The 16,424-nt window shown below is 40.9% G+C and overlaps 1 protein-coding gene across 6 annotated transcripts in view; it reads left to right on the forward strand.

The window, feature by feature from the left end:
* The first annotated feature begins 361 nt into the window (after nucleotides 1–361).
* LOC133870294 (BEACH domain-containing protein B) overlaps nucleotides 362–16,424 on the forward strand; it is a 70,090-nt gene continuing 54,027 nt past the window's right edge. For 2 of the 6 annotated variants that reach the window (XM_062307381.1, XM_062307385.1), the window contains exons 1-4: nucleotides 362–515; nucleotides 1,015–1,224; nucleotides 1,484–1,547; nucleotides 8,991–9,225. In XM_062307381.1, coding sequence (XP_062163365.1) covers nucleotides 1,103–1,224; nucleotides 1,484–1,547; nucleotides 8,991–9,225 — 421 coding nt within the window. In that variant the 5' untranslated portion in view covers nucleotides 362–515; nucleotides 1,015–1,102. Of the gene's footprint in view, nucleotides 516–773; nucleotides 852–1,011; nucleotides 1,225–1,483; nucleotides 1,556–8,990; nucleotides 9,226–16,424 lie in introns of those variants that run through there. The other 4 variants (XM_062307382.1, XM_062307384.1, XM_062307383.1 and 1 more) reach the window with 4 other exon arrangements.

Below are 16,424 nucleotides of genomic sequence, written 5' to 3' on the forward strand. Positions count from 1 at the left end.
AAGGGTTTGATGACATTTTGAGGTTCGTGCCCATTTTCGTGCCTCTTGATTGTGCTGACTTTGGTATGCTTTTATCTTATATCCTTAACTGACAACCAATTTTATTAGTATTGTGCCAAGAATTTAGAGAGCTGTATTATTTATTTAATGCATTCATTTTTATTTAATGTTTACCTGTACCATTGATAATTTTTGGGCTTCTTGTTGAGTTGCAAAGCTATTTATTATCCTTTTTGTTTGCAGTTCGTTCTTGACGCACTTCCAAAAAAAAAAAAAAAAAACATCATCAACAGGATTTGCCCCATGAAGCACGAGGGCAGTCTCGAAATTAAATGCCTTCCCGGGGTTTAGTTCGCAATATAATATTACTATCTTTTTCTCCCCTACTCGCGCACGATCGTTTTCTTCGATTCTACGCTGACGCCATTGAAGAAGCTCCGAGGAATTCCTGAGTTAGATCTCGCTTGGAAAACCCTAGATTTTACTCATGCAAATTGATTCTCCGATCTTATCAGGTACGCAGGACGTTGGCCGTATTAGAAGAATTTTCCTTTAAATCATAAAGCTCAAAGTCGGAAAAAATAACCATCTTTCATTGTCATTTCTTTAATTCTCAATATTTAATCGCACAGTCATTTTCAGATTGTTATGCTTCTTCAAATGTTCGAATATTCAATTTGCGATTTGGCTCTCGTTTTCTATTCAATTCGCAGCTTATTCAATTAAGTCGCTATCAAATTTCGTTGTGATATTTGTTTAGTCTATGGGAAGCTGGGTGAAAAGATTTGAGGAAAATAAGCTCAAGGTTTTAAAATTCTCGAGTCTTCAAGAAAACGAAATTCTCCACTTAGGTAGGCCATATAATCGTGCCAGACATAGTTGAGCGGTTTTTATAATTTCGAACCAGTTCTCAGTTAAGAACGCTTTCATTCTAGGAACTGTTTAAATTGCACTATTTGAAGAGAGAAACAGTTAACACCAAATTGAAAGTGGTTTGCGATTTTGTGGAAGTAGGTGAAAATGATGGGCTGGAATGACCATTTATACATTGATTACTGGATTATAAGGTCTTGATTTTCCTAGAAAATCTTGGCGGGGAAGCATGAATATTGTGAAGGGTGTTGCCGACCTTATTAGAAGGACTTCCGGTGGCCAAACTGGGGAGCCTGCTTCAGAGTCTCAACCCCAGAGGTTCTCTCCTCCTGGTCCAAAAATTTGCTTCAGGTATTTAAAGTCTACATGTGTAGTTTGACTTTTTACATTTGTCATTTTCGATTTTTTTTTTTAATTATATTAGATTATTTTTGGACTAAGGGAGTAAAACATTTAAATGTTTAGCTATTAACTGGAATGAAGTGGTCAATTATCCTTCATTTGAGGCATAGAGGGAGTTCTTCAAAGCGTGTATACCAAAAAATCTCGTTCAATTGAAGTCCTGATCATGTTATCTACTTTTTCATTTTTCTTATGCTTTTCTGTTCAGTGAAGTTGGTAACGAGGTGGTTTTAAAGACACTTTGGGAGAGATATGAGAAAGCCATCGATAAGGTATGCTTGTAAGCTTCCTACTTTTTAAATGCTTCAACTCAAAATTCTCAAAGGTTGTCTAGCTTTATAGAGGCTGTTAGTGTTCCCCACCCCCCCACCCTCCAAATAGCAATGTGAGGGCATACATTTTATATGATTTATTTCCCTAGTTTTCCTGGTTTTTCAAAAAGAAGAAAGACTATCCTTTAAGAATATATAAGTTCATTTAAAGTAAATGTTGAAGCTAAAAACATCTAGGCAACATTTTTTGATCAGCTCCAAGGAAACGCTTTTATCCTGTTTGGCAGGATATAAATGAAACCAACATAGTGTAGGGGGCGCTTTGCACAGTGTCACAGGGATAAAGTCGGGGCGAAGCCCTGTATACACCCCTGGTTATAAAAAAAAAGAGAAGAAATGGACATGTGTCTTTAACTGTTATATTTATTAACTAAAGAAGTTGGTTATTTTGTATGATCCTACCTTAACTGTTCTTAGATACTTCAATTCAATATTCTTGAAGGCACAATCTAGATTAGGTTATAAATCTTTAATTTTTTAAAGAAGTTGTATTGTAGTTATTTTAAATGCTTTATTTTCCCTAACTTTCCTCCCAACAAATAAGATGGTGTATGATTGTCACTATGGAAGAAAAAACAATATAGTATGACCAAGGAAATTCTATTATCTTCATGAGACTACTATTTATGTTTGTTTAACATGAATACATGATCAATGATAGAATGAGTATTGTTGAAGCATTGTTTCTTAAAAAAATAAGGTTATTAGTTGACTACTATTTATGTTTGTTAAAGACATATCTACCCCTCAGCTAGATATGTCTTCTCAAGATAAAGTTCCTAATTCTATGCGCTCTCAAGATGAAGATAAAACCTAGATTATAGGAACTAGTGATAAGATAATATTTTGAATTCAAATACTCAGATTAGATTGTAGTGTTTCATTCCTATCAGAATTGTAGTCTCCTAAACTCATGTAACTATGTTCTAGTTTCTCTATATATACAAACAGCCTCTACCAACATTTGGTAAGGCAGCACAAACACAAATCCTTATATTTTAATATGGTATCAGAGCCACAACAGTGACTCACGTCCTCTCTTTTTTTTTTCCTTCCCAAGTTTCGGTCATGTCTGCCTCTAACCCACCTCCACAATCCCCTTCGTTGGTGACCTTCACCAATTTTAATCCTATCAAACTCACCAATGATAACTATCCGGTCTGGCTGCCTCAGATCGTTCCACACCTCAAAGGCGGCAACATATTTGGTTATGTTGATGGTTCCACACCCTGCCCTCCTCCCACTGTGACATCCACCAAAGATGGTGTCTCAACCACGTCTCCCAATCCGGCCTTCCTCCATTGGAGCATGCAAGATCAACTGCTGCTCGGAGCTATTAACTCAGCTCTTTCGGAAAAAATGCTGACCCATGTTACTCGCTGTGCCACCTCCCGCGAAGCATGGACGACCTTGGAGACCCTCTTTACGTCTCGTCTCAGACAAAGGCACGCACCATGCAGGTGCATTATCAATTGGCGACTCTTAAGAAAGGATCTTCCTCCATCGCTGACTACTTCCACACATTTCAGACGTTGTGTGATGCTCTTGCTGTCGTAGGTCAACCTCTCAATGACTTTGAGAAGGTGTCCTTCCTTCTAGCTGGACTCGGCTCTGACTTTGATCCGTTTGTAACCTCTGTTACAACCAGAGCCGAACCACTCTCTGTGGATGAAATCTACGGCCATCTCCTCTCTCATGAGATGCGCTTAGAGAAGCATCAAGCCTCTATTGATCTCTCTGTTGCTGGTGCAAACTTTGCCTCCCGGGGCAACTCTTCTCCACACTCAAACCGTGGCATGCGTGGTTCCCGCGGTAATCATTCTTCTAGCCGTGGCTTCTCTGGCACTTCCAGGCCATTTCGTGGCAGAGGCCGAGGACCCTCATCTGGCCGTGGATCCTCCTCCAACCGACCATTATGTCAGGTATGCAACCGCTATGGTCACATTGCCTTGGATTGTTACAATAGGTTCAATGAGGCATACACTCGAGAACAGCCTTCTCAGGCTCAGGCCTATCTCTCTGCCCCATCCAGCAGCACTGATCAGAACTGGTACCCAGATTCTGGCGCTACACACCATCTGACATCTGATCTCGCCAATTTAAATATCAAGGCTGAAGACTACTTGGGTTCAGATCAAATCCGTATTGGCAACGGTAAGGGGCTCTCAATCAAACACATTGGTACAACTCGACTCTCTACTCCTAGTTCTCATTTTGATCTCCTTGATATTCTGCATGTTCCTCAAATTTCCAAGAACCTCATCTCTGTTCAGAAATTCACCAAAGATACTAATACATTCTTTGAATTCCATCCTTCCCATTTTTTCTTAAAGGACCGTCGCACGGGGAAACTCCTCCTCCACGGGCCGAATAAACATGGACTCTATCAATTTTTTCCCACAAATAAACATCCCCGTCATGCCATGGTGGGTGAACGTGTTTCTGCTTTTCAATGGCACTCACGGCTGGGCCATCCCACCTTGAAGGTTGTCCGCCATGTCCTTTCTCGTTTTCAGCTTCCAGTTGCTTCTCCAAATGACTCCACTGTTTGCACTGCCTGCCTTGGTGCAAAGAGCAAGCAACTCCCTTTTTCTTCAGCTTCCGGTTCTGCAAATTGTCCTCTTGATTTAATCTATACTGATGTATGGGGACCAGCCCCAGTTAGCTCTAGGTCTGGTGCTAAGTATTATGTTTCCTTTCTTGATGCTTATAGCAAATATACTTGGCTTTATCCAATATCCTTAAAGAGTGATGTTCTTTCAGTTTTCTGCACTTTTAAATTATATGTTGAACGGTTCTTTATGACCAAAATAAAAGCAATTCAATCCGATTGGGGTGGTGAATACCGTCCTGTCAATAATCTACTCAAGCAACTTGGCATTCAGCATCGTGTGTCTTGCCCACATACTCACCAACAAAATGGTGCTATCGAACGAAAACATCGACATATTGTCGAAACCGGTCTAGCACTACTCTCTCATGCTCATTTACCCTTCAAATTTTGGGATGATGCTTTTTCCACTGCATGCTATCTAATCAATCGCATGCCTACCACAATTCTACAAAATCATTCTCCATTTGAAACACTTTTCAAATGTTCTCCGGATTATTCCTTCTTACGCACATTTGGTTGTCTATGTTGGCCCAACTTACGTCCATATAATTCAAACAAGTTTCAGCCACGTTCTGTCCCTTGTTTATTCCTCGGCTATAGTCCTCTTCACAAAGGCTACAAATGCCTCCACTTGCCCACAAATCGCCTCTACATCTCAAGAGATGTTATTTTCAATGAATCTACTTTTCCATATACTCCTCCCTCATCCTCCCTTGAGTCAAACTCTTGCAATCCTCGGCAACAGCTCTCCCTGCCCATTCTCCTACCACAGTCAACAACACAGCTCCCACAACCTGTCCTAGAGCCCTCCTCTCCAATTTCCTCTCCCTCTCTGCACTCTCCATCACTGCAGTCCCTCTCTTCAGCATCTTCCAGCTCTGCTGATTCCCCACTTCCAGCTGATTTTTCAGCTTCTTCAACTCCTCTTTTAGTTCCACCTACTTCTTCACATCCCATGGTTACTCGTGCTAGAAATAACATCTCCAAGCCTAGAGAGTTTACAGATGGTCGAGTTCGGTACCCCCTCCCGAGAGCCCTGCTTGCCGAGTCCTCTACTGTTGAGATTGAGCCTACTTGTCACTCTACAGCTGTGAAAGATAAAAATTGGAGAGCTGCCATGAACACCGAATTTGATGCTTTACTACAGAACCAGACTTGGACCCTGGTTCCTCCTGAATTAGCTTCTAATATAATTGGCTGCAAATGGGTTTTTCGGATAAAGCGGAAGGCTGATGGATCGATTGAAAGGTACAAAGCAAGGCTAGTTGCTAAGGGATTTCATCAACAACCGGGCATTGACTATGGTGAAACCTACAGCCCTGTGATCAAACCTACTACGGTACGCATTGTTCTATCAATTGCTCTGTCCAATGGCTGGCCGATTCATCAAATTGACATACAAAATGCATTCCTTCATGGGAATATTTCTGAAGTGGTATACATGTCTCAGCCTCCCGGTTTTCCTCATCCTCAGTTTCCAGATCATGTTTGTAAACTCACAAAGGCTTTATATGGCCTCAAACAAGCCCCAAGAGCTTGGTTCTCCAGACTTAGTGGTAAACTATTGGAGCTTGGTTTTCATGGATCCAAATCAGACACATCTCTCTTCATCTATAAGTCGGCTGCTTACACTACTCTAGTACTCATTTATGTAGATGACATTCTAATCACATCATCTAAACCATCTGCAGTTTCTACACTTTTACAGACATTGAAACAGGAATTTGCTGTCAAAGACCTCGGGAAACTCCATTTTTTCCTAGGAATTGAAGTTCTTCCAAGCTCCACTGGTTTTATCCTGTCTCAGCATCGGTACATTTTGGACATTCTCAAAAGGACCAAAATGATTGAGGCCAAACCGATCAACTGTCCAATGGCATCTTCTACTCACCTCTCGGCTTTTGAAGGTGATTTATTCTCTGATCCAACTTTATTCCGCAGCACAGTAGGTGCATTGCAATATCTCTGCATCACAAGACCGGACATCTCATTCTGTGTGAACAAACTTGCTCAATTCATGCATAATCCCACGGATCTACACTGGCAGGCTGTAAAGAGACTCTTAAGGTATCTCAAGGAAACAGTTCAGTATGGTCTTCACTTCTACCGTGCCCCAACAGCCTCCATTGAGGCCTACTCCGACGCAGATTGGGCTGGAGACCAAGATGATCGTCGCTCTACGGGTGGATATTGTATTTTCCTTGGGAAAAATCTTATTTCATGGAGCTGTCGAAAGCAACACACTGTTGCACGCTCCAGCACCGAGGCCGAATACAAATCCCTAGCAAACACTGCAGCTGAACTCTCCTGGATTATGTCTCTATGTTCTGAACTTGGGCTCAGCTTTACACGTCCTCCTACACTATGGTGTGACAACATCGGAGCTACTTACCTATCTTCAAATCCAGTTTTCCATGCACGAACAAAACATGTCGAAATTGACTTTCATTTTGTTCGTGACATGGTTGCTAAGAAGACCATCCGCATTCAATTCATCTCCAGCAAGGATCAACTAGCGGATGTTCTCACCAAGCCTCTCTCCTCCGCCCGTTTTGCTTTCCTTCGTACCAATCTCAACGTTCTCCCTATACCGTTGAGATTGCAGGGGCATGTTAAAGACATATCTACCCCTCAGCTAGATATGTCTTCTCAAGATAAAGTTCCTAATTCTATGCGCTCTCAAGATGAAGATAAAACCTAGATTATAGGAACTAGTGATAAGATAATATTTTGAATTCAAATACTCAGATTAGATTGTAGTGTTTTATTCCTATCAGAATTGTAGTCTCCTAAACTCATGTAACTATGTTCTAGTTTCTCTATATATACAAACAGCCTCTACCAACATTTGGTAAGGCAGCACAAACACAAATCCTTATATTTTAATAATGTTTGTTTAATGAGACTGGTTATTGTTGTTAGGAAAAACTTCACTTATAACTCCTGATCTTTTATCACTTTTGAAAAAAGGTACCCAAATTTTAAAAAGTGTCAATTTAGGGTATTCATTTTCAATTTTTTTCAATTTCAACCTTCTGTTAGAATTTTCTGTTAAATCCCATCAAAATTTTCAAAATACCACTGTGTTCAATTTTTTTTAAAAAATTTATAAATTTTTTCAAAGAGTCAGGCATGGGTATTTTTGCAAATTCACTTAAATTTTGATGAACACCTAAATCCTAACATTTTTTTTCCCTAAACAAAAGGAGGGGTATTTTTGAAATTTTGATAGGATTTAACAAAAATTCTAACAAAGGGTTGAAATTGATTTTTTTTTTGATAAGTAAATAGAGTTTTATTGAAAGCGTAAGGCGCTTCTAAGTACATTGGAAGTATACACAAGGAAACACCTAAGAAAGCAGAGAAAAACGAACAAGGAAATCAGAATAACTAATTGACAGGGGTGACAAAAAGGCCACCGTCCAAAGATACAGCATATGAAGGAACGAGGCAACAATATCATCTAAGGAATTCTCCATTTCATCGAAACATCTAAGATTTCTCTAATTCCAAACACACCAAAGAATGCAAATTGACACCATCTTCCAAACCGCAGTACTCATTGGCCTTCCAGCCTTCCAGCAACAAGCAAATAAATTAATAACTCTTCTGGGCATAACCCAAGACATACCAAACTGAGAAAAAACTTGATTCCACAAAGTGGAAGTCACATCACAATGAAGAAGAAGGTGATCCACAGATTCCCCATCTCTCTTGCATAAGTAGCATCTATCCACAATGATGATCTTTCGCTTCCTGAGATTGTCCACTGTAAGAATCTTGCCTAGGGCTGTCCTCCACGCAAAAAAAGCCGCTCCGAAGGAGCCTGAGTCTGCCACACACTCTTCCAAGGAAAACGTTGACTTTCAGAGCCAACCAAGGAGCTGAAGAAGGACTTGACCTTGAACACACATTTCTTGGAAGGGACCCACCATAGCCTGTTTGCATGATCTCGACTCACCGTGGCTGAATGTAGCACTTGAAAGAAAGAGACAAAGACATCCACTTCCCAATCATGCGCCTCTCTAACAAAGCTCACGCTCCACTGAATAGAGCCGCCCAAATTGAAAAAAATTGAACGATGGATACCCTAAATTAACACTTTTTAAAGTTTGGGTACATTTTTTTAAAAGCGATGAAAGATCAGGGGTTATAAGTGAAATTCTCCCTTTTCGTTATTTGCATGCCTTTGATTATTTGGTTTTTCTGCCCTGAACTTATTTGAGTTGTCCTGTAGTTATCATGAATGCTTGGGCTTGTCATTGTGACAATTCAACTCTTCTTTTTACTTCATTATGGTGAATTGGATTTTTGTGTTCTCTTGTAGGGGAGTGTGCAATTAGTCTTCTGATACATTGGATCCCTAATTAAGAGATAAGATTTTTATCCAATGTTTTGTCTGGGGTCTGATAGGGCACAATGCACCGACTTTATCCTTACCAGTTATCTGACATGAAAAAGTTAAGGTTCAGACATGATATACCTGTCTGAGATTGGACATAGTCTTTTCTAGTGCAATTTAAACCTAGCTTAGATCGCTTTTACTTAGTTATAAAATTGCAAGATATTATGGTAGTTGATTATGATAATTGCTTTATCTGCTCCTCCTTGCTTTGTCTAGTTGTTTGATTCCCTTTCTTTCTTTCTCCTTTTTCTTTTTTTCTTCTTTTCTTCTTCTTCTTCTTCTTCTTCTTCTTCTTCTTCTTCTTTTTTTTTTTTTTTTTTTTGTTTTTTTTTTTTTGTATTTTCTAACACCATTAACTTTTTAGGTGGAAAAGAGAAGGTTGTTTCATGTTTTCCTCAAGCAATTTCTGGTTGTATACAAGAACTGGGAACCAGTAAATGGTGACCAGTTTTCAGAGGCTGTTTCAAGTCCCATCCAGCCTGAAGAGCTTATGTCATGTTCCTATGATGTAGTTGTTGGCTGCTCTGCTGGCCATCCAGCTGAAATAATTTCAATGTTGGCTGAAGAGGTCACAATATTAACTTCTATTGTCACAGAGTGTAAGTTGAATTTATATGTGCTGTATCTTGGATTACTTTGACGAGGCCAAATACTTTTTGTTAATGTTTGCAAAAATAGAAAAACCATCTTTGTTATTCATAAAAAAAAAAATAACTTCTTTGTTTTGGTATGCCTTCTTGGTCCTTCATTGGATATTGATAAATAAATTTCTAATATAACTACTCTTCCTGATTGCCCTAATTATAAAAGCCCGCTCAATAGCGGCAGTGGAAATAGATTTCTTTCATTTCCAAGAGAAGATGACAATCTTTTTCTTCTAAATCAATGGTTTAGATTTCTTTACAGCTAGTTTCTATCTTTCTCTATTCTACTTTTAATGTGTCTATTGTCATTTATTCACGCACTTTGGTCCCAGTTGTGATGGTTGTATTTTGTTTATATCTAGAATAACAGTACTGCTATTCTGTTCACTATGAGTTTACTTAAGAAGTGGCAGTTTCTAATTGATATGCATGCACCATCAATTTCAGGGCACACAATTTGAATATATTTTGGAAATTGCATCACTTATTCATTTGTTATTATCTTCATCTTTTCTCTCACATTTTTATTGAGCACTAGAGTTGATTCTGTTCAAAATGAATTCAACTGAGAGGCATTATGCAAAATGATATTCCAATGTCGTTGAGTTGCTAATAGATTAATGATCTTGGATTTCTGCTAGACAGTTTGCTCAAATTTTTTTATTTTTTTTGGTTGAAGTGTTATCTAAAAATGTTCTTGTTTTTTTTTTTTGATAAGTAAATGAAATTTTATAAAAAAAGCGTAAGACGCCCCTCTAAGTACACTGGAAGTATACACAAGGAAACGCCTAAGAAGGCAAAGAAAAACAAACAAGAAAATCAGAAAAGCTAATAGACACGGGAGACAAAAAAGCCTCCGTCCAAAGATACAACAAATGGAAAAACGATGCAACAATATTTTCCATGGAATTCTCCAAGTCTTCAAAACACCTAAGATTTCTCTCATTCCAAACACACCAAAGAATGCAAATAGGCACCATCTTCCAAACTGCAGCACTCCTTGACCTACCCGCCTTCCACCAACAAGAAAATAAATCGACAACTCTCCTAGGCATAACCCAAGACATACCGAACCGAGAAAAGACATGATTCCACAAAGTAGAAGCCACATCACAATGAAGAAGAAGGTGGTCCACAGTTTCCCCGTCTCTTTTGCACAAGTAGCATCTACCCACAATGATGATCTTTTGCTTCCTGAGATTATCCGCTGTAATAATCTTTTCAAGGGTTGCCGACCACGCAAAGAACGCCGCCCTCGAAGGAGCTTGAGTCCTCCACACACTCTTCCAAGGGAAACGATTACCCTCACTGCCGGCCAAGGATAATTGCAGAGATGTGGTTTGGGGGAAAAATGGAGGAAGTGGATACGTTTTTGTATTTCTACGGTGAGATTTTCTATTCTTGTAAATGGAACCCCAGCCGGTTTTTTTAGTAGCTCTCGTGGGTTGCGACAAGGAGATCCTCTTTCTCCTCTGTTGTTTGTGGTGGTTATGGAGGCTTTGAGTCGGATGTTGACTGCCGCTTTGGATCAGGGTAATTTGACTGGGTTCTCAGTGGGCTCCAGGGATTCCGAAGCCGTAGTTGTGAATCACCTGCTGTTTGCGGATGACACTTTGATCTTTTGTGGCGCTCAAGAAGAACAGATTCGACATCTGAGATGTATTTTCTTATGCTTTGAGGCAGTTTCTGGCTTGAGAATTAATTTAGAAAAATCAGAAATCGTCCCTATTGGTGGAGTAGAGGATGTCGAAAGGCTGGCTAATCTTCTTGGATGTCGGGTTGTGATAGAACAAGAATATTTTGGCTCTTGAAACCGTACTCATCTATTGAGTTTTCATTGATATATATAGGAGGATACAAGAGAGTTTGAATTACAATACATGACTGTATCTCATTCCTATATAATAGGATTAGAATTCTTAGCTATCTTATCTCTTATCTATTTATCATAGAATTTGAATTCTAATATAACTGAATCTTATCTAGCTTAACACTAGAGTTTGAATAGAAGTTGATTTCCTAGGTAGTATCCTTAATACCCTCCCGCAAGATCAACGGGGAAGATCGCACGTTGAGCTTGTGACATAGGTGCTGAAAACGTTGGGAGACTAGAGGTTTAGTAAGTACATCCGCAAGTTGATCCGAACTAGGAATGAACCGGATTTCCAAGGATTTATCAGCTACCCGATCACGAACAAAGTGAAAATCGATCTCCACATGCTTTGTACGAGCATGAAAAACCGGATTAACCGACATGTATGTAGCCCCAATATTATCACACCATAGAGTAGGTGGAGAACGTAAACTGATTCCAAGTTCTTGAAGTAAAGCACGAATCCATAGGAGTTCGGCAGTAGTGTTTGCAACGGCTTTATACTCTGCTTCTGTTGAGGACCTAGAGACTGTAGGTTGTTTGCGGGAGCTCCAAGACACCAAGTTAGAACCAAGAAACACACAATATGCACCCGTGGAGCGGCGATCATCGGGACATCCAGCCCAGTCAGCATCCGAGTATGCTTGCAACTGAAGAGAAGAAGTACGGCTAATAAGAAGTCCATGAGAAATTGTGTGTTTCAAGTACCGAAGAATTCGTTTCACAGCTTGCCAATGAGGTTGAAGTGGGCGGTGCATAAACTGGCACACTCTATTTACTGCAAACCCTAAATCTGGTCTTGTGAGAGAGAGATACTGTAATGACCCTACAGTACTCCGGTATAGGGTTGGATCTTCCATTGGATCACCAGTGAAAGCAGAGAGAGTTGAAGAAGACGCCATAGGAGAAGATATAGGCTTGGCTTCATGCATATTTGTTTTCTTCAAGAGATCCAAAATATATCGTTTCTGTGAGAGAAGAAGACCCGCTTCCACTCTATTGACTTCAACACCTAAAAAATAGTGAAGATCACCCAATTCTTTTACTGCAAAATCAACACTTAGAAGCTTCAAAAGTTCTGTAATTGCACCTGGATCTGAGGCTGTAATGATTATGTCATCGACATAAATTAAAAGAAAAATAGTTACTGTCTTGGTGCGATAAATGAATAGAGAGGTGTCAGCCTTAGAACCCACAAAACCAATCTGAAGTAACTTATTGCTGAGACGAGAAAACCAAGCTCGGGGAGCTTGTTTTAAGCCATAAATCGCCTTTTGAAGCTTGCACACATGATTAGGAAAGCTGGGATGAATAAAACCAGGTGGTTGTACCATGTATACATCCTCGGATAGAAAACCATGCAAGAATGCATTCTGAATATCAATCTGCTTGATGGACCAGCCTGCTGAAAAGGCAATAGAAATAACTGTCCGAATGGTTGTAGGCTTGACAACAGGACTATAGGTCTCTCCAAAATCAACTCCGGCCTGTTGATGAAACCCCTTAGCAACTAGACGTGCTTTATGACGTTCAATAGACCCATCAGCTTTCCGCTTAAGCTTGAATACCCACTTACAGCCTACAAGATTTTGAGAAGGCTGCTTAGCAACAAGAGACCAGGTCTGGTTTTGAAGAAGGGCATTAAATTCAACCTGCATAGCCTGTCTCCATTCCGGAACTTTGACTGCATTGGAGAAGCAAGTGGGTTCAACAAGGGCTGAATGTGTTTCTGCCACTAAACCCTGTGGAACAGGGTATCGGATGGTGCCATCTGTAAGTTGCCTCTGCTGAAAAATGTTATTCATTGACCTTGTACGCATGGGATGTACCCGAACAGGAGGACTATCTGTGTGGGAGATGGAATTAGGTTGACTAATCTCAGCAGAGGTAGGAGAAGGAGAACTGGAGGGAGAATTAGAAGAGGAGACAACTGCTGGAATATGTAGCTGAGATGTGATAGGAGGTGTTGGAAGTAAAGGAGGTAGAACCGGTGCCAGAACTGGAGAAGGGGAAGGAGAAACAGTAGGGACAGCAGCAAAAGGAAATTGATCTTCATGGAAGATGACATCGCGGGAGATGTATACCCGACCAGACTCAAGGTGGAGGCATTTATAGCCTTTGTGATGCGGACTGTACCCAAGAAAGAGACATTCTTTGGATCGGGGGGAAAACTTATGAGAATTATAGGGTCTTAAGTTGGGAAAGCAAGCACAGCCGAACACCTTAAGAAACTTATAATCTGGAATTTGTTTAAACAGTGTCTCAAAAGGTGATTTATTATGTAACAAAGGTGTTGGCAAGCGATTGATAAGGTAACAGGAAGTGAGACAAGCCTCATCCCAAAATTTTTGAGGGAGATGACTTTCAGCCAAGAGAGCTAGAGTAGTGTCAATGAGGTGCCTATGTTTTCTTTCGACACATCCTTGTTGTTGGTGTGTATGAGGACAAGAGATACGATGAGTTATGCCATGAGTTTGAAAATAAGAGTGAAGTGTGCGATATTCACCACCCCAGTCAGATTGAACGCTTATTATTTTGGAATTGAGTAAACGTTCAGCCATGGCTTGAAATTGAAGAAAGGTTGGCATAACATCAGATTTAGCTTGAATTGGATAAACCCAAGTGTAACGACTATAAGCATCAATAAAGGACACATAAAAGCGATTTCCATTAATTGAAAGAGTTGGGGAAGGTCCCCATACATCTGAATAAACTAATTCTAAAGGTTTACAAATGCTGGAAGTAGAAGAAGAAAACGGCAATTGATGACCCTTAGCTTGTGGGCAGATCTTGCAAGGTGTGACTGCCTTATTGGAATGAATCGGAAGCTGAAACTGAGAAAGAACACGGTGGACTGTTCGAAATGCTGGGTGACCTAAGCGCTTGTGCCAAGAAGTAGATGATGTACGAGCACCAACAAGTGCTTGATTTATTGGTGGAGAACTCGATGAGGGAAGAAGGTGATAGAGACCATCTTTAGTGCGCCCTTGATGGAGGATGATCCCGGTTTGAGAGTCCTTAATGACAAAGAAAGATGAATGAAATTCAAAAAAGACAGAATTATCAAGTGCAAATTGTCTAACCGAAAGAAGATTTTTACAGATGGAGGGAACCCGAAGGAGTTGATTTAGAACAAAAGTACGACGAGAAAGAGATAAAGAAGCTGAACCAATATGAGAGATAGGCAAACCTGATCCATCACCCACACGGATTTGATCCTGTCCATGATAGTCCTCATGAGAGATATTGAGGTTCTGCAGCGTATTTGTCATATGATGAGTAGCCCCAGTGTCCGGGTACCAAGATTCCTCAGCTGGTAGAGCCGGAGATGTATAGTAGGCCTGTGGAGAGAGCTGCTGTTGTGGGGGCTGAGACTGTTCAGAGTAGGACATATCCTGTCGATGGTAGCAGCGAATAGCAGAGTGACCAGGTTTGCCACAGATCTGACAGGAAGGCCGGGAGGAAGAAGCCGCATCCTGAGAGAAGTAGGAACCACGTCCGCGGTTACTGGAGGAAGACCCACGGCCTCTGTTGTAAGGACGACTACCACGTCCGCGAAAACCACGTCCCCGAGAAGAGGAACCACGGGTGGAGAAGTTTGCAGCAGGGGAAAGATTATCAACAGCTGGAAGTTGCTGATCCAGTCGCATTTCATGGGCGAGAAGATGACCGTAGAGTTCATCAATGGACAGGGGATCGACTCGGGTTGTGACAGACGTCACAAAGGGATCATATTCTGACCCGAGACCCTTGAGAAGAAAAGAGACGCTCTCAAAATCATTGAGAGGCTGACCGGCAGCGGCTAGAGTGTCGCTTAATGTCTTGATAGTCTGAAAGTACTCAGTGATTGAGTTGGAGCCCTTCTTGACAGTGGCGAGTTGAAAATAAATCTGCATGACACGCGCACGAGCTTGAGAAGCAAACATGGTGAGAAGCGTGTTCCAGAGAGCAGCAGACGAGACGCATCCAACAGCATGGACGACGTATGGCTCGGACAGTGTAGAAATTAGGATGCTCAGGATCATCTGATCACGCTGAGTCCAGGCAAGGAAGTCAGGGTTGACTATGGTGGCAGGAGCACCGGCAGTGGAGTTGGGATTGGGAATAGTTTGTGCAGGAGGTAACAAGGAGCCATCAAGAAAGCCATAGGCATCTTGGCCCTTGATATAGGCGAGAATTTGAGTTTTCCAGGCATTGAAATTGCCTTTGGAGAGTTTAATGCTAAGGTTGTGGTTCATATTTGGGACGGTGAAGACAACTGTGGGTTGGGTAGGTGGCGGAGGTGGCGGGGGAGGCTGGGAAGCATTGGAGGTTGCCGAAGCAGAGGACTCAGCGTCAGAATCGGCCATGGATCACGACGTTGGTCGGTGAGAGGGCTCTGATACCATGATAGAACAAGAATATTTTGGCTCTTGAAACCGTACTCATCTATTGAGTTTTCATTGATATATATAGGAGGATACAAGAGAGTTTGAATTACAATACATGACTGTATCTCATTCCTATATAATAGGATTAGAATTCTTAGCTATCTTATCTCTTATCTATTTATCATAGAATTTGAATTCTAATATAACTGAATCTTATCTAGCTTAACACTAGAGTTTGAATAGAAGTTGATTTCCTAGGTAGTATCCTTAATAGGTTGCTTCTCTGCCTATGACTTATTTGGGTTTGCCATTGGGTGCTTCTTACAAGTCCACCTCTATTTGGAATGGTGTTATTGAAAAAATGGAAAGGAGGTTGGCGGGTTGGAAGCGGATGTACTTGTCGAAGGGTGCTCGGTTGACTCTTATTAATAGTACGCTCTCCAACATCCCCATTTATTATTTATCATTGTTTCCTATTCCAGTGAGGGTGGCTAATCGTCTTGATAAAATTCGAAAGGATTTTCTTTGGGGTGGCATTGGTGACGAGACCAAATTTCATCTAGTTAATTGGAACAAGATTTGCACACCTTTGCCTACAGGTGGGTTGGGAGTTCACAATTTCATCCAGTTCAATCGAGCTCTCTTGGGTAAGTGGCTGTGGAGATATGGTAGGGAGAGAGAGGCTTTATGGCGTTTGGTGATTGATGCCAAGTTTGAAAGTTTAAAGGGGGGGTGGTGTTCGAAAGAGGCTTCGGGTTCATTTGGAGTAGGTGTATGGAAGCATATTAGGAGGGGGTGGGAGGAATTTCGTAATTTTGTTCGGTTTGAACTGGGGAATGGATCAAATATTAGTTTTTGGCAAGATTGGTGGTGTGGGGATAGATCCTTGGAGCAATGCTTTCCAGCTCTTT

The sequence above is a fragment of the Alnus glutinosa genome, chromosome 6 (assembly GCF_958979055.1).
Source record: "Alnus glutinosa chromosome 6, dhAlnGlut1.1, whole genome shotgun sequence".
Taxonomy (NCBI): Eukaryota; Viridiplantae; Streptophyta; class Magnoliopsida; order Fagales; family Betulaceae; genus Alnus; species Alnus glutinosa.